At 44.0% G+C, this 18,666-nt stretch overlaps 1 protein-coding gene across 4 annotated transcripts in view; it reads right to left on the reverse strand.

Annotated features, from left to right (window-relative positions):
- The window catches only part of mst1rb (macrophage stimulating 1 receptor b), a 140,846-nt gene that overhangs the window by 108,497 nt on the left and 13,683 nt on the right, over nt 1-18,666 (reverse strand). For all 4 annotated transcript variants that reach the window (XM_043707707.1, XM_043707703.1, XM_043707706.1 and 1 more), the window contains one exon: nt 9,711-11,180. In XM_043707707.1, coding sequence (XP_043563642.1) covers nt 9,711-10,919 — 1,209 coding nt within the window. In that variant the 5' untranslated portion in view covers nt 10,920-11,180. The remainder of the gene's footprint in view (nt 1-9,710; nt 11,181-18,666) is intronic.

Raw genomic sequence — 18,666 nt, forward strand, 5'->3', positions numbered from 1 at the left:
GGAAGAGGCATGGGGTGGACCGAGAGCTGGAAGGTAGGTAGGGGTGGGCTGCCTTAGAGTGGTCGGAAGGTGAAAGGGACGGGGGCTTGCTGGGTCTGTATTGTCTGCACTTTTGTATGTAACAGTATTGTCTCTAATGTACAAATGTTATTGTTACTGTCTTGTCATATGTGGAACTGGGATTTGAGGTTTGTCCTCATCTCCCTGTAAAATGGTTGAATGATAGGGTTTGGGGCCTAGCTTTGCTGCTCCTCTCCCTTGTAAGATTGCTGTTGTAATTTGTTTAATAAAATTTAAAAAAAGGGTAATTGTTGCCCACTTCTTTTTGATCATGCAGCATTGCCCTTTGATGTGAAGGGCATTGCTTGTCACTGGCCACTTGGGTATTTCCTTTCTTCCTGGTGGTGGAAACTGAATAAAGATTCGTACACCTGTTGTCATTCACAGTGTCTCACACCTGCACACACACAACACGGAGGCTGGGGAAAATACCGCAGTTAGGTGGTAGTGTGGGGGGTAATTAAAAAAAACATAAATGTCAGACATCCTGTTCACTCTGAGAGAGCTGGATCCGTGTCCAGGACTCCCCATTTGTATCAGGGAGGGGACTGACTCTGAACTGGCTGGCCACAGCCAGAAGAAAGAGAAAAAACAGAGTAATTGTTGCCCACTTCTTTATGATAACGCAGCATTGCCCTTTGATGTGAAGGGCACTGCTTGTCACTGGCCACTTGGGTGTTTCCTATCTTCCTGGTGGTGAAAACTGAATAAAGATTCGTACACCTTGTGTCTCTCACTGTGTCTCACACCTGCACACACACAACATGGAGGCTGGGGAAAATACCGCAGTTAGGTGGTAGTGTGGGGGAAAGAGTAAAAGAAATAAACATAAAAAGGGGAATTATCAGTGATACTGACACTCTGGTACCTGATTCTGAATGAGGCAGTACTAAAGTCAAGCTCTGTTCATGTGTATACGAAGGGAGATTTGGTGACGGGATAACGGTCACTGTGGAGTTGTTTCCGGTGACAACGAGAGTAAAGCACAATCCTGCAGAAACACGCCTGCAACAGTTGTCTTTAAGTTGGGGAAAGCATTTTTTACATCATGCCTTTGTTTGGGAAGTTTGACTCATTCAACCCTGCTGTCGAGGACTGGGTTCATTGTGTAGAAAGAACGTGCCATTTTTTTCTGGCAGATGAAAAACAGCAAATAATTCTCCTGACTGCCTGTGAAGCTGCAGGTTTTTCTGTCATTAGGAGCCTCATTTTCCCTAAAGCAGCAGATGCTAAAATCTTTCAAGAATTGACTGACATAGTTAAGGAATCATCAAACCAGTCCAATTCGCAAAATGGGCAGTATCGGTCGTACCGATTTTGAAGCCAGACAGATGGGTTGGCCTTTGAGGGGATCTTAAACAAACGGTAAGTTGTTTTTTTTGCAGCTGGACAAATTGACAATCCCTCAGATAGGGGATGGATACGAAAAGCTGGCAGGATGGCTGTTCTTCATGAAGCTGGAGAGGAGCACACTACTTGCAATTGGATTTAGACCACAATGCCCATGGGTATGCCACAATTAATACCCATAAGGCCTTGTACCAATATACAAGATTGCCACTTGGGGTATTGCCAGCCTGTTCAATTGTTCAGCAGACAATGGAGAACACTTTGCAAGGTCTGCCCTAGGTCGCCATTTCCCTAGATGATGTCTTGATAACAGGGACACTTAGAGAACTTGGATGTAGTCCTAAGGGGTTTTCCCAAGGCAGGTGTATGGCTAAGAGGAGAAATAGGTGTTCCAGGCCCCTCCAAGAAGCCTCTCTCTTGGCTTACAGCATTGACAAGACCAGCACACCACCGTTGGAAGGTTACTTTTAGATTTCATACAAAGTCAATCTGAAGATCTCCTTGCCTTCATTGTTCAGACCTTTGAGTATAGGAACTGGGACATCATGTTGAGGTTGTACAGGATGTTGTGAGGCCCCTTCTGGAGTGCTGTGTGCAGTTGTGGTGGGCCTGCTAGAGGAAGGATATTAAAACTGGAGAGGGTTCAGAAACCAGAATGTTGCCAGGAAAGGAGGGTTTAAGATATTAAATAGAAAGGAAAGGCTGGGACCTTTTTCACTGGAATGTAGGAGGTTAAAGGGTGACCTTATAAAGGTTTATATAATGTATATTATCTATATATTATGCATATCATATTTTCCTTCTTTAAAGTAAAAGCTAATATATTACAAAGCTCTTAGCAGCACAAGCTCACAGTGATTAATGTCTGACAAGATAGTCCTCCTCCACAACAACACTTGGTATCATTCCTGTTTGTTACTGGAACCATAAAGTAATCTTAGTGCATCATAAAAATACAGCCGTTTGATGTCAAAGATGTAAGAACCTTCTTATAAACAAAGCTGAGGTGCAAAACCGCTATATTTTGATCCAAATACAGAAAGAGTTTAGTGTTTGTCACGAGTCCTAAATGTAAACCATAGAGAATGTGCTAAATCTACGTAAAACATGGACTCATTATCTGGAATCATGCGGACAATTAGAAAAAAGGTAAAGGTATGGAAAACATACAGAGGTTTACCAGGATTTTACCAGGAATGTGCTGGAGTAGGAGACATCAGTTTGTGAAGATTTGGAAATATTTAGACTCTTAACCTTAGAACGTGGGAAGTTAAGGTAAGTAAACATCAGTCAGGGAATCAAGCATCGTATGGGGAAAAGGCAGGAAAGTGGAGTTGAGAATTATCAGATCAGCCATGATCCCATTGAATGGCTGAGCAGACTCGATGGGCTGAATGGCCTACCTCAACTCATATGTCTTATGCATTAAGAGGTAACCAAAAGGAGTTTCTGAATGATAAGAGATTTGCTATGATTCCCGTTCAATCCCTCTGTTGAATGAGTCAATAGAAGTTACAGATTTAAAATTACAACAGGCTTCCTGACCACACATAATCCAATGACTGTCAATGGTCACTGCTGATCATTTCTGACTGTGCCTGCGCAGCATTAAGCCAACTTTTAAAATAATAAAGATCCTCATTTCTAAAACATGTTATTTTTCTAACACAATATAGTCTTCCACTTTTCATTTTCAGGTATTTCTCACACTTTTAAAAATGTATTTAGGACCGAGATCACCACTAGTTCATGTGTCCTATATCACGTCTGTGAATATGTAAGAGTGTGTGCATGCATGTATGTGTGTAGGCACGCTCGTGTGTGTGTCTGTGTGCATATGCGTGTGTATCTGTGTGTGTGTGTGAGAGAGAGTGAATGAGAGAGAGAGACAGAGAGCAAGCACAGCATTTGTATTTTTCTCTGTGCCTTTCCAGTTTCAACAGAGACTGCAGGTCAGACCATGAAGTCAAAACACCCTCCATAATCCAGCCCCTGCTGCTAAGGGTATTTTTTATTATTAAAAGATTTTAAGTTGCAGAAGGACCACCTCTGACTCAAGAAGCACCCTTCCCACCCATCTTACTCACCTGCAAAGGCAGTCTGCTGCCTCTCGGAGCTTATCCACCTTGACAGACTACCAGCCCTTGTAGCTCTTCTCCTGTCTCTTTAATTTACTTCATACTTTTTCCCAGTTATAACAATGGCAAGGATCCAAGGCATAAACTTACAGGAATGGAAAAACGATTGAAAGTAGTGGTTTTACCATGTGTTTACCCTCAGAGTTTCACTGCTTTCATTTCCTGCCTCTCCCCATCCCCTCCACAAGTTCACACAAACCGTCCATAAATCCGAAACAAACTTCCCAACAGTTTTCGCTTGTCTGATTGATACAGATTTTGCATTCAGGGTTTGATTTTTGTTACTGGGTCCTGAAACCAGCCCCAAGGGGAGGTGGTCCCATGTCAGGGCTGAGACGGAGGAATCCTTTAACAATCACGGAGGCTGGTTCTTTCCCTCTTCACCGATGCTGCCAGAACTGCTAAACTTCCCTGGCATTCCCTGGGTTTGGTTGAGGTAGGCTGATACAGTTGAAGGTACGGGCAGAGTGTTGCATGCAGTTTCAGGAGAGCGGCACAGGCTGTAGGAGCTGCAGCATGTCAGTGAGAGTGCAGCTGCTGTGGGTCAGGGGTCACACCCAACATGGCAGCCAATGGCAGGCGGAGAGTTAGGAGATCCTTCCATCTCTTCACATCGCATTGAGTGGACAACCCCAGCAGGCCTGCTTTAGGCATCTTAGGATTCCTACAGTGTGAGGAAAGGCCATTCAGTCCATCGACTCCACACCAAGCTGTGAACCAAATAGGCTGGGGCTGTACTCCCTGGAGTGTTGGAGGCTGAGGGGTGGCCTTACCGAGGTTTATAAGATCATGAGGAGTATGGATAGGGTAAATAGGGGTCTTCTGTTGGATGTGTGAGATGCAAACTTTTCCCCAAGAGTGGGAGAGTCTAGAACTAGAGGGCATAGGTTTAGGGTAAGAGGTGGAACATTTAAAAAAGGACCTAATGCGAAGCTTTTTCTCGCAGAGTGGTGCATGTATGGAATGAGCTGCCAAGGGAAGTGGTGGAGGCACAACATGTAAAAGGCATCTGGATGGGTACATGAAGGTTTAGAGGGATATTTGCCAAGTGCTGGCAAATGGGACTAGATTAATTTAGGATATCTGGTCAGCATGGACAAGTTGGACTGAAGGGTCTGTTTCTTTGCTGTACATCTCTATGACGCAGAGGAAATCTACTCAGACACAGGAAGAATGAACAAACTCCACACAGACAGACAGTCACCCGAGGGCAGAATCGAACCCGGCTCCCTGGAGCTGTGAGATAGCTGTGCCATCCTTTACCGCCTTTGACAGGGTCCTTCATAGGGAGCTCTGCTGTGCTTTTTCAGAGCCCATCATAGGTATTGCTGGGCCTTGAACCCAGCTCTCCAAGAGGGGCGACTGCTGGAAGTGGGGGCCAGAAAATTGGAAAACCAGCCAATAATCGGTCTTTTTGGGACCCAGTTGTGGATTTGCACTAGGTTGATTCACGTGCAAAAACCCACACTCAGGGCTTCATAGTATCTTAAAGTACAACAAGGCCACTGATAAAAGGAATCGGTGAATGCATGTTGCCTCAGGGGTCTTCTGTTAGATATGTGAGATGCAAATTCTTGCTCTCTGGCTGGTAGAGTCAGCTTCCAGAGAATGTATCTATGGCCTCCTGCCCTGATTCCCATACTCCTTCGACCACCGTAAAAGGGAAATGTATGCAACATCCAGATATTTCAAAAATGTCTCTAGTGCGCAACGAGTGGAATGTTTCTAAATATTTCTAGTGCTTTGATTAACAAGCAATTGTTTAAACAACAGTTGACAACGATGGGCGGGGGGGGTGGTGATCGTTGCATTTTAAATGCAATCACTCTTTTGAAAGAGCCACGTTTTCTCGATCACTTGCGGAGAAATCCCGCTACTTACACGGGATTGGACAGGGAGTGTGCAGTTTTGGGAGAGCCTGGGGCTGCGAGGGATTGGAGGGGGGAGTAGGTGTGACTGATTAAAAGCTCAGCACGGCAACATCATCGCGTCAGTTCTCGCAACAAGTGAGCTGGTGAGGTCACCGTCAGCCATCTTAAAATCGCCAATTAATATGCCACTAAGGCGTCTCACACCTAATTGCCTCCACCTTACCATTGCCATAGCATTTACCACACGCAGGCTGTGAGATAATTTGGGAGGCAGCTAAAACCCACACACAGAGGGTGTGTGGGCGGAGGGGATCAGAGGAAAAATGCTTTCCCAAGGAGGGTGATGGGACCCTGGAATGCACTACTTGGAGAAGTATCACGAGTAGGAAACCTCGAAACTTTTATAACATACTTGGATGAGCACTGGAAATGTCACAACACTCAAGGCTATGGCCCAAAGTGGGACCAGTGTAGATAGGTCAGCAGAGATTTGATGGACTGAAGGTCCTCTTCTATACTGTATGACTCTACAAGAGGCCACTTCAGGTGAAGCCCAAGATCAGTCACAATCAGAATTGAATGGCAGATCAAACTTGATTTGCCAAACATGGTACTCCTGCCACAATTTCTTAACAGCTACACAGCTTTGTCAGCAGGAGGATAACAACAGCTTTGCAACCGTACAGCACCTTTAAAACTTCCCATTGTGAGAGACAGAAAAGGAAAGGTTCAATGTCTATACTTCTCTCTCCATTCAAATTGCCATAGTGTCCCAAGCACAGTTTACAGTAGACAGAACGTACAGGCCCAGTCGCTCTGGGCTTGTTGAAGCAAGTCTGCCATTGATTACAGTTCCGCAGCATAAAATTCACAACCCACGTTTGTTAGCCTTTCCAAATCCAAACTAAAATCTCAGAAAAGAAAGGCTGCTTAGCATTCAAGGGGAAAAGAAAATCACAGAAAAAGCAACAAAAAGTTGAGAAAGAGTCAGGCCCCTATTATGAATGGAGAAGTTTAAACAGCCACCATTAAGTTTCCATAAATGCTGGAGGGAGAGGTTCAAGCTGAAATATTGCCTTATGGTTTCCCTTCCCTTTGGAGTCAAAAGGTATGTCCAACATTATCACAATTTGTTTAAATTTTGCATTTCTTTTTCTGTCTAATCTGTAACAGTAGTGCTGCCTGTGTCACCAGTGACAGGTTTTTATGAGCAGGTTCCATTATCATTGCTGTGGGTTGTAGTTTGGGTTAGGATCAATAGATCCAGTGGATGGCTAGGCTGTTAATCAATTTTGGTTGAGAGTGTGGTGCTGGAAAAGCACAGTGGGTCAGGCAGCATCCTAGGAGCAGGAGAATCAATGTTTCGGGTCGGAGCCCTTTTAATTAATTTTACCTTTTATTTAACTTTATCTTCTAATTATATACAGAATAGGGCTTAGTGCAAGGTTTCACAATCAAACCATCTCTCAGTAGACTGTCATGTGATCTTACATCATCAATTTACATATTAAATATGAACATTTGTTACAACTGCCGTAAAAATGGATTAGTAGCATTCAACTTGTCTGGCCAAAACTAGTCCACCATCTCCAAGGCACAAGTCAGGAGTGCGATGGAATACTCCCCACTTGCCTGGATGTGTGCAGTTCCAAGAACACTTAAGAAGCTTGAGACCATTCAGGACAAAGCCGCCCATTTAATTGACACCACATCCACAAACACCTAATCCCTCCACCAGTGACAGCAGCAAAATGCACTATCTACAAGATTTGCTGCAGAAATTCACCAAAGATCGTCAGACAGCATCTTCCAAATCAATGATCACTTCTATCTAGAAGGACAAGGACAGCAGATACATAGTCATATGGCACAGAAACAACCTTCGGTCCAAACTGTCAATGCTGGACATACTCCCAAACTAAACCAATCCTTTCCTGGCCCATTTCCCTCTGATCCTTTCCTACTCATGTATCCATCCAAATGTCTTTTAAACATTATAATTGTATCTGCATCCATCACTTCCTAAGGAAGTTCATTCCACACAGAGGAACACCATCTCCTGCAAGTACACCTCCGAGGCACTCAGCATCCTGACTTGGAAATATATCGCTGTTCCTTCACTGTCGCTGGCTCAACATCCTGGAATTCTCTCCCTAATGCCAGTTTAGGTCAACCCACGGTATGTGGATGGCTGTGGTTCAAGAAGGCAGCTCACCATCACCTTCTCAAAGGCCACTAGGGACATGCAATAAATGCTGGCCCAGCCAGCGAAGCCTACATCTCATGAGTGAATATCTTTCATCATCTGATTCCATACTGAGACCTTCCACGGGCTAGAAACGTTTTTTGTTTAAAAACAGGATAAGCATTGACCTAAAATGGTGGCTGAGATCACCTGACCACAAAGTGAGGCAAGCCTGAGAACCCATATGAAAGAAAGGAAACTGAGTGTATTAAAATCTACATTTATCTAAAAAAATCAGCCAGCTATGTCAGTAGCAAGAAATTTGCATCTTTGTTTAATTCATACTTGCATGATAAATGAGAAATGAATGGTTATCTATGGAATACTCTGTTTAGGAGGACAATGGAGCAGACTCAGGAACGTACAAATAAACATAGATCAACAGCTGCTTTGAGCAATAAAGAAATACAAATGGAAAACAGCAAGGAAACTGCAGGTGTTGTTCTCCCTGTCTCTCAGCCATGAGCCAGTGAAGAAGCCTTTATAAAACAAAACATTACCAAGTACTCAAGGATATCTACCAATTTTATCACAGATGTAGCACATGAGTCAACCATCAGATTTAAAATGCAACACCTCCAGGACTCGAAGGACATTTTTTTCCTATCTGCACCAGACACTTTCTCTGTAAAACTTATTACCTGTGTTTGTGTATATGTATTTGGTCCTTTTTAGGGGCTTGGTAATAAGATTCCTCTTTCAATTAATTAAGGAAACCTTGTAATCTGCATCCTTCATTTTGACCTAGTTAATTCTGTTTTATTTGAAGCTAAAAACAAATTGCGACAAACAAAGAGAATGGTCCACTTATTTCTCATCCCTGGTCATAATATCCATTATGCCATAGTGGCCTAATGATATTATCACTAGACTGTTAATCCAGAGACCCAGGTAGCATGCTGGGGACTCAGGTTCAAATCTCACCACCGCAGATGGTGGAATTTGAATTCAATAAATATCTGGAATTACGAATCTAATGATGACCATGAATTCATGGCCGATTGTTGGAAAATCCCATCTGGTTCGCTAAAATCCTTTAGGGAAGGAAACTGTCATCTTTACCTGGTCTGGCCTACATGTGACTCCAGACCTACAGCAATGTGGTTGACTCTTAACTGCCCTCTGGGTCATTAGGGATGGGCAATAAATGCTGGCCTAGCCAGCAACATCTTCATCCTGAGAATGAATTTAAAAAGAACCATAAAAGAGACGGGGAGCAAAGAACAATTATGCATTTGAAAAAGTTATTGGACATCCTTTGGCTTTCACGCTTAAAGAAAACCACCAGCTCAAAACTGGTCAACTGATGGCATTTATGAATAGAAAATAGTTTATTGGCCTTCTTCGTAAGTATCTGTACGACTACCTTTAGTATCATTTCCTCCACTTGACTTCCCCTTCTGACATCTCATTAGCTATTGTATTATAACTCATTCGAATAAAAAGGCTCCCATTGCTGGCCATACCTAAAATGTTTCAGTGATCTGCAGTCATGGTGCAAAAACCTCTATATCACATCAGAACAAGCCAGTCAAGATCAAACCAGCCTGGAGAGTGGAGAGCTTAATCAGTCTGCATATTTTATCAGAGCATAAGGAAATATAAAGGAAGAAATGGTTGCAGACATTTTGAATCAACCTTTTCAGATATGACACACATCAAGAGCTGGTGGGATTTGAACCCAGACTGTTTAGCTCATACTCTCACTGCACTACAAGTGCCATCAGAAATGGTTCTATCATCTATTGTACTGCCACCTCTAAGGAGGTCCACCAAAAATTCACCCCCCAACATCAATCAGTCTTCTGAGTTTAGTGAGTTAGATACAGATCCAAAAGTGCTGGCAAATTTCAGGCACACTCGCAAGCTTAATGGCAATCATGAGACCGGAATCTTATTCAATGCAATCCTTTTTCCCAGCCATATTCCCACAATCGGTGTTGTGTTTAATTAGCCTTCATTTCAGATTTAAGCACATGCATTTGGAGGTTCTAAAGAGAGGTAGGGATAGAAATAAGAAAAATGGGGCAAGAATTCTATACTCACTACCGAAGGGCAGTACTCCACCTGCTGGTAGAATTCCAGCCCCCTCTTCGGAGGTTCCTCTGATCCCATACAACAGTCATCCATCCCTTCTTTGATGAATTTATCAATCATTTTGATTGGGTAGGTGCACAGGGCTGACCTGCTCCTCACGTCTTTGCTCTGGGGATCACTCTCTGCAAAAACCCCAAACAGCACGTCATCGCTTTGAGAAACACCCAGCTCCTTGGCAAGATGTGCACCCGGTTTGGCCAGGTAAGCGGCTTGCAATATATTGTACCAGGTCTCCTCCCCAGCGGCTGTTCTTCGTCTCCGTCTGGGCTCGTACTGGCATTCCAGAACCAGCTCGCGGTAATTCCCCACCTCGTACTCGCCATGCTTCAGGCGGGCAACTCTTGTCTGGTATGAGCTTTTCAAACTCGTGCTGTCCTTCTGGACGGTTAGAAAATAGATGTAATCTTCAGTGTTGAAAGAGTAAACATAATCTATAGGATAGGTGTCAAGGAATTCATTCAGGACAGTCAATGAAGACTTGTTTTGAGAAGGAAATTCAAACCCATCCAAGGATTCCAGCAAACGCTTCATTGATATTGATTTCGGACTGTACGCTTTTGCCACTGAACTATTGAGTGTGGCACCAATGAAAAAATAAGTGACAAATGACTCTGTGCGGACATGCACCTGGGTTCCCAATGGGCTCGCCACACAGTCAGGACAATGGTCAGGCCCGTTGTTTCTCTCTTTGAATAGACACCTTGCTTCACTTAAATCTCCATGCTCCATGTTGTGAAGGTAGCAGATGCCGTGTTGAGAACTTCCGCAGTTATACAAGAATGGATCAAATGTATCGAACACAAGGACCTCATTGTTATTGTCTTCCAACCCCCCTGCTGGCTCCCAATTAGTGGCGCAAACTTTACAAACTTCACAGTCTGGACTGCCAACTGGACCCGTCCGCAACTCAGACGCCTTTTCAAGGGTTACATTTAATGCATATAGCCAGTTCCTCACAGCTAGGTAGATACTCTTCGGATACAATTCGTACACCACGATATTCTGGATAGGATGCCCTGCATCGAAGCTAGTCATGTTGTAGCGTACGTTGAAGTCAAAGTGTTCTGTCTCTCTCGGACACTCTCGAGAATCGCAGGAGGGAAGGTTTGTCAATAAACAGATTGTCAGCCAAAGGAAGGTTTCTGCTCCAAATTGCATCCTGTTGTCAGAGGTGAGGATGGGAGGCGTAGAGAGCGACAGGGACCGAACTTTCACAGGATCAAGGAAAACGGGCGAGAGGCCTGAGCTTGCGAGGGTCCTGTCTTATTTCTGGTATCATGACAAAATAATAAAGAAAAGGGGGGCAGAATACATTGCCTTAAGCGTAAGAAATGAAATAAATGTTGTACAGTCCAAATTCAGAATGGTATCCACTTCACTGACGTTCTCTTCTTATGGAGATGGGAAGGCTACCCTATTCTACAAAAGTGAGAAAAAAGAACAGTTAGCCAGCTAGAAATTGAGGATGGTAGCAACAACTTAGTCATAGAGTCATAAAGATGTACAGACACTTCGATCCAACTCCTGCACGCAGACCAGATATCCCAACCCAATCTAGTCCCACCTGCCAGAAACTGGCCCATATCCCTCCAAATCCTTCCTATTCATATACCCATCTAAATGCCTCTTAAATGTTGCAATTGTACCAGCCTCCACCACTTCCTCTGGCAGCTCATTCCATTCCCTCTGTGTGAAAAAGTTGCCGCTTAGGTCTCTTTTATATCTTTCTCCTCTCACAGTGGCTCAGTGGTTAGCACTGTTGCCTCACAGCGCCAGAGACCCGGGTTCAATTCCTGCCTCGGGCAACTGTCTGTGTGGAGTTTGCACGTTCTCCCCATGTTTGCGTGGGTTTCCTCCAGGTGCTCCGGTTTCCTCCCACAGTCCAAAGATGTGCAGGTTAGGTGAATTGGCCATGCTAAATTGCCCGTAGTGTTAGGTGCATTAGTCAGGGGTGAATGTAGTGAAATGTATCTGGGTGGGTTGCTCTTCGGAGGGTCGGTGTGGACTTGTTGGGCCGAAGGGCCGGTTTCCACACTGTAGGGAATCTAATCTCTAATCTAATCTAATCTCAACCTAAACCTATGCCCTCTAGTTCTGGAATTCCCCATCCAGGGAAAAGACTTGTCTATTTATCCTATCCAAGCTCCTCATGATTTGATAAACCTCTATAAGGTCACCCCTCAGCCTCCCATGCTGCAGGGAAAACAGGCCTAGCCTGTTCAGCCTCTCCCTGTAGCTCAAATCCTCCAACCCTGGCAACATCCTTGTAAATCGTTTCTGAACCCTTTCAAGTTCCACAACATCCTTCTGATAGGATGGAGATCAGAACTGCACGCAATATTCCAAAAGTGGCCTAACCAATGTCCTGTACGACCGCAACATGACCTCCCAATTCCTGTACTCAATACGCTAACCAATAAAGGAAAGCATACCAAACACCTTCTTCACTATCCTATCTACCTGCGACTCCACTTTCAAGGAGCTATGAACCTGTACTCCAAGGTCTCTTTGTTCAGCAATACTCCCTATGACTTTACCATTAAGTGTATATGTCTCCTCTCCTTATGTGTAATGGCTCCTGTGTAATGAAAAGAAATCACAAAGAACCTCACGGAACACTCCATTTGTTAACATACTCACATCACCAAAAGCATATTCAATACTTTGAGGTACCCTGGAAACTTTTAAAATTCTTACCTCAGGGAAAGAAAGTCAAAACAGTTTTTGGACTGGATTTTTGCTTTTGAGAATTTTTCCAACACATGGTCAGTAAGGGTTAAGCTTCTGGGTGGGGTTCATTGATTTAAAAAAAACACTTAAACATCAAGGGGGGAACCAGAAGATTCAGATTGAGAATCCAGCCCACATGAAGATGTGTTGTAGCATGTCCAAGCAGGTTGATTGAAAAAAATAATTAAAAAGGGAAATAAGTGTTTACAAGGCTGGGTTTTTTAAATCAATTACAACTTTTAAAAGACAAGTACATAGATAGGAAAGGTTTACAGGGATATGGGCCAAACACAGGCAGATGGGACTGGTTTAATTTGGGAAGCTTGGTCAGTACAAATGAATTGGGCCAAAGGGCCTGTTTCTGTGCTGTACCCCTCTACGACTCTATGAGTAAGACATTCAAGGGTTACAGGGATAAGGCAGGCAAGTAGAGTGGAAGAGTATGGGATCAGCCATGATCTCATTGACTCTGCTCTGCCATTCAATAGGCTGACTGGCCTACATCAGCTCCTGTGAGTTATGGTCCCGTGGTGTTACGATTTACTGAGGGCTGTGGTACGCACGGTACAGTTGTTCAGTCAATAAACTCTTTCACAAGAAAAAGCCCCGACTTAACGCTCAGCAGACCCCTGTTAGATTAAGGCACCCTGGTAGACCCTAATATTGCACCATGGAGACAGGAGCAGGATTTAACCCATTGATTCCAGGTGGCCTCAGATGGAGGTCATAGGGTGGGGCTGGTTAGAAGGGCCACCCCAGTTCCCTGGGATTTTGTCTAAGAAGATTTGGAAGCTGTTCAGCCCTCTCTCCCTCATCCTTCACATCCCCTCTCACTTGCTCACTATCTTCATCCCATCCTGTCCTATCCCATTCCCACTACGTCCCCAACCACTCCACATACCATCATGCCACCCCCATCAACCAGCACCCAGCACAGGGGCACACCTCTGCAGCCATATAGAGATGAAAAAGAATCATCAACCAATCTAAAGAGCTCTCACTATTATACATTTGACAATGAAAACCATTCAAAGTGTTTAAACATTAAGTGTTAATCTCTAATATAAAAATAAATTCATTTCTGGATGTAGGTTTGCTCGCTGAGCTGGAAGGTTCATTTCCAGACGTTTCGTCACCCTGCTAGGTAACATCTTCAGGCGAAGCACTGCTGAAAATTCCTGCTTTCTATTTATATGCTTGGGTTTCTTTAGGTTGGTAATGTCATTTCCTGTGGTGAAATCACTTCCTGTTCCTTTTCTCATGGGATGGTAGATGGAGTCGAACTTGATGTGTTTGTTGATGATACCCTTACTGGCATAAAATTCACTAAAGAGGAGGAAAATAACAACAAACTGCCATTCCTAGATGTCGCAGTAGAGCGAACAGCTAATGAACCATGTATTCAAAAAGAATGGGTACCCAATGAACACAGTCCACCGATTTCTCAGCAACAAACCCAAACAAGCAGACAAAACATGTCCAGAAACCCTAGCCACTCTCCCCTGTATCAAAGACACCTCAAAAATGACTGCCAGACTACTCAGACCCATTGGCATCACGGTAGCCCACAAACCCACCAACATACCCATCGCCAGACCACAACAAAACGACAGTTGGAGGAAGAGCGCCTCATCTTCCGCCTAGGAACCCTCCAACCACAAGGGATGAACTCAGATTTCACCAGTTTCCTCATTTCCCCTTGAATGCTGCCTGACCCGCTGCGCTTTTCCAGCAACACATTTTCAGCTCTGATCTCCAGCATCTGCAGACCTCACTTTCTCCACCAACATCCTAAAACAGTAACTAATGAACTTGAAAGACCCTATATAGACACCAAGCAAAACTAATGTCATTTACAAAATACCGTGCAAGGATTGTAGCAAACACTACATTGGACAAACAGGCAGAAAACTAGCCACAAGGTTACATGAACACCAACTAGCCACAAAAATACATGACCCTCTCTCACTAGTATCCTTACATACGGATATGGCTGGTCCCCATGTTGACTGGGACAAGCCAAACAAAGACACACATGAGAATTTCTAGAAGCACGGCATTCCAACTGGAACTCTATCAACAAACACATTGAGTTAGACCCCATCTACCACCCCTGAGAAAAGGAACAGGAAGTGACTTCACCACAGGAAATAACACCACCACAGGAAATGACATCACCAAGGCAAAGAAACCCAAACCTATAAATAGCAGGAATTTTCAGCAGTGCTTCGCCTGAGGCCCACTGAAGATGTTACCTAGCAGGGTGACGAAACGTCTGGAAATGAACCTTCCAGCTCAGCGAGCAAACCTACATCCAAAACTGCAACCTGAGCTACAAATCTTCTCAAAACTCGCCAAATTAATTTCTATTCAGACTCCCCAAAATTAGCTGATCCTTTAACAGTTTCCTTAAACTATCAATCAGATGGTAAACTCAACCTCTTGCTTAAAGACATCAATCTGCTAAAACTCAGTCAAGCCTTTATTATGATAATAACTCTTCGTTCTGTTGTAACTGCATGACTAAATTTCAATGCCTTTCTCTAACTGGTCATCAAACAATGCAATTGAGCAGATTTTGTTTTCCAATTTTCACTGACAACTGCAGGTTTTTCAAAAAAATCTTAAAACTGTTTAAATAGCAGAAGACGGGAACATGCAAAAACTACAGTTCATGACACTTAGACAGATCTTATTGCCCTTCAGATAAGTGCACATTGCTGCAACCGTCTGTGACCTCCACACCATGTCGCACCTGCCAAAACCAAGCCTGTGTGAACTCCACATTAAGTTTAAAAGTTCAGGTTTCCCTCCTGCATGAGTCATGTCCTATTCGTTTCCGGTCTTGTACACACTGGATCTGCCAGAAACGGGACAGGCCCTTGGACTGACACATCCACAGTCTTTCCAAACACTCAGAAATTCAGCTCACAGAATAATTATACTCTGACTCACTCTTTTCAAGCCATACAGCACAGAGACAACCCTTCGGCACAACCAGTCCATGCCAACCATAATCCCAAAGCAAACTAATCCCACCTACCTGTGTTTGGCCTGTATCCCTCCAAACATTTCTTATGCATGTACTTATCTAATTGTCTTCTAAACATTGTAAGTGCACCCACATCCACCACTTCCTCTGGAAGCTCATTCCACATACAAACCACTCTCAGTGTAAAAAAAAAGTGCCCCTCATGTCTTTTTAAACCTTTCTCCTCTCACCTTAAAAATATGTCCCCAAGCCTTGAAAACCCCACCCAAGGGAAAAGACACCTGTCATTCACCTTACTTATACCTCTCATGATTTTAGAAACCTCTATAAGGTCACCCTCAACTGCCTCTGCTCCAGTGAATAAAGTCCCAGCCTATCCTTATAACTCATACCCTCCATTCCCAGCAACATCCTAGTAAATCTCTTCTGAGCCCTTCTCCAACTTGATTAGATTAGAATCCCTACAGAATGGAAACAGGACCATTGGCCCAGCAAGTCCACACCGTCCCTCCGAAGAGTAACCCACCCAGACCCATTCCCCTAAATTTACCTCTGACTAATGTACCTAACACTATGGGCAATTTAAAGCCAATTCACCTGGCCTGTATATCTTTGGACTGTGGGAGGAAACCGGAGCACCTGGAGGAAACCCATGCAGACACAGGGTGAATTTGCAAACTCCACACAGATAGTCACCTGAGGCAGGAATCGAACCTGGGTCCCTGGCACTATGAGGCAGCAATGCTAACCACTGAGCCACCGTACCGCCTGTAGCCATTGTGCCACCTAATAATTCCAAAGTCCTCACCCCAAATTGCTACAAAAACAGGAAGAGTCTCCCTCACAGACCCAATCCCAGTTTTATTGAGTCATTGGCATCCACTGCACAGAAAAAGGCCCTTCAGCCCATCAAGTTTGCAATATGATAGTGGCCAGAAACAATGGCCTTGCATCTATGTAGCCCAATCTCAATACAGCATCCTGGATTGTCATCAGTAGATACTAGGGTGTCCCGGTCCACCCACGTTGTAGTTATAGTCAAGAAAGTATAACAACATCTCTACTGCCTCAGGAGGTTAAGGAAATTCAGCACATCCACAATGACTGTGCGAATTTTTTTTATAGCTGCACCACAGAAAGCATCCTATCTGGATGCAACACAGCTTGGGGCGGCACGGTGGCACAGTGGTTAGCACTGCTGCCTCACAGCGCCAGAGACCCGGGTTCAATTCCCGCCTCAGGCGAGTCTGTGTGGAGTTTGCACGTTCTCCCCGTGTCTGCGTGGGTTTCCTCCGGGTGCTCCGATTTCCTCCCACAATCCAAAAATGTGCAGGTTAGGTGAATTGGCTAAGTTAAATTGCCCGTAGTGTTAGGTGAAGGGGTAAATGTAGGGGAATGGGTCTGGGTGGGTTGCGCTTCGCCGGGTCGGTGTGGACTTGTTGGGCCGAAGGGGCTGTTTCCATACTGTAAGTAATCTAATCTAATCTAAAAGCTTGGTATGGCAACTGCTCTGCCCAAGACTGCAAGAAACTACAGAGAATCGTGAACACAGCCCAGTCCATCACATGAACCAATGTTCCATTCATTGATTCCACCTATACTTGCTGCTGTCTCGGGAAAGAAACCAACTTAATCAAAAACCTCGCCCACCCCATTCAACTGTCTTCCTCCTTCTTTTATCGGTCAGAAGATACAAAAGTTTGCAAACATGTACAAATAGATTTAAGAACAGCTTCTTTTCTCCTGTGATCAGTCTTTTGAACAGACCTCTCAAATGCTAATGTTGATCTCTCTCTCTCTCTCTCTGCACCTTCCCTGCGGCTGGAACACTGTATTTTGCACTCTGTTCTGTTACCCTGCTGCACTTTGCATTGTACAATCTGCCTGTTTAGCATGCAAAACAACACTTTTCACTGCATATCGGTACAAGAGACAACAATTTTCAATCAATCAATCAATCAACGTCTCCTCTACATTGGGAAAATGAAGTGTAGACTGGGTGACCACTTCGCAGAACACCTACTATCTGTCCACAATAATGACCCTGAGCTTCCAGTTGCCTGCCACTTTAACACCCTACCCTGTTCCGTGGCCAACGTCTCTGTCTCAGGCTTGCTGCAGTGATCCAGCGATGCTCAGCACAAGCTGGAAAACCAGCACCTTATTTTCCACTTGGGGACCCTGTAGTCTCTAGACTGAAGGTCAAGTTCAACAGTTTTAGGTTTGAGGCATCTTCTCCCATTTCCTACCCCAATCCCACATCCCAGGCCTTGTTATCACCCATTCTGCTACTACACACAACCCTTGTTAGCCACTAAACAGTCCCCATTAGTAGCTATTCATTGTCCTACTCATATTTTTATTCCCTCCAGCCTCTTACTCTGCCACCATCTTGAATTCTACCCCCACCTATCATTTGCTCCTTAACCCCACCGTCCAAACTATTTTCAGTATATTAACCAACATTTTCCTCGCTACCATCAGTTCTGAGGAAGGGTCACTTGACCCGAAACATTATCTTCACTGATGCTGCCAGACCTGCTGAACTTTTCCAGCAATTTCTGTTTTCCAATCAACTGCTTGTCCCAAGATGCTGTTGAAAAATCACAGACTTGAAGCCAGCAAACTCTGATGTTGTCAGGCTCAGTTAATCAGCTCAAGTCAATGAATAGCGCTGTGTAACCGAGAATACTTCACCTTATCATGCTGCACTCAACCCAGACATAACCCAGATCTAAAAGCTCAGAGTGTGATCCAATCATGTCGATGGGTGTTTTCCCTCTGTATATCAGCAGCTTTTCACCTTCTGCGACACACTTTACACAAATCCTTAAAGGACAAGCTTTCATTTCGAGAAGGGAGAGAACTTCAGCTTTCACAAAATACTTTGAAGTTTTGCCTTCTGAAATTTGGCTAGTGACTTAATTATTACTAACAAAACCCACATTTTCCAACTTCTTAATTAAAAAGCCTCCTATAAACATTCCCCAAAATCTAACCCTCCCATTACAACACAGTCAACAAATACTAATGATACTTCTGATATTAATGGTTACAAGATATTCCCCTTTTAGGTTTCAAAATTCAATAACCTTGATATGATACTAAGTGGCCATTATTAATTTGCAAAATGCATTCCAAATCATCACACACACACACACACACACTCACACACCCCAGTCC

Source organism: Chiloscyllium plagiosum, chromosome 18 (assembly GCF_004010195.1).
Source record: "Chiloscyllium plagiosum isolate BGI_BamShark_2017 chromosome 18, ASM401019v2, whole genome shotgun sequence".
NCBI classification, from domain to species: domain Eukaryota; kingdom Metazoa; phylum Chordata; class Chondrichthyes; order Orectolobiformes; family Hemiscylliidae; genus Chiloscyllium; species Chiloscyllium plagiosum.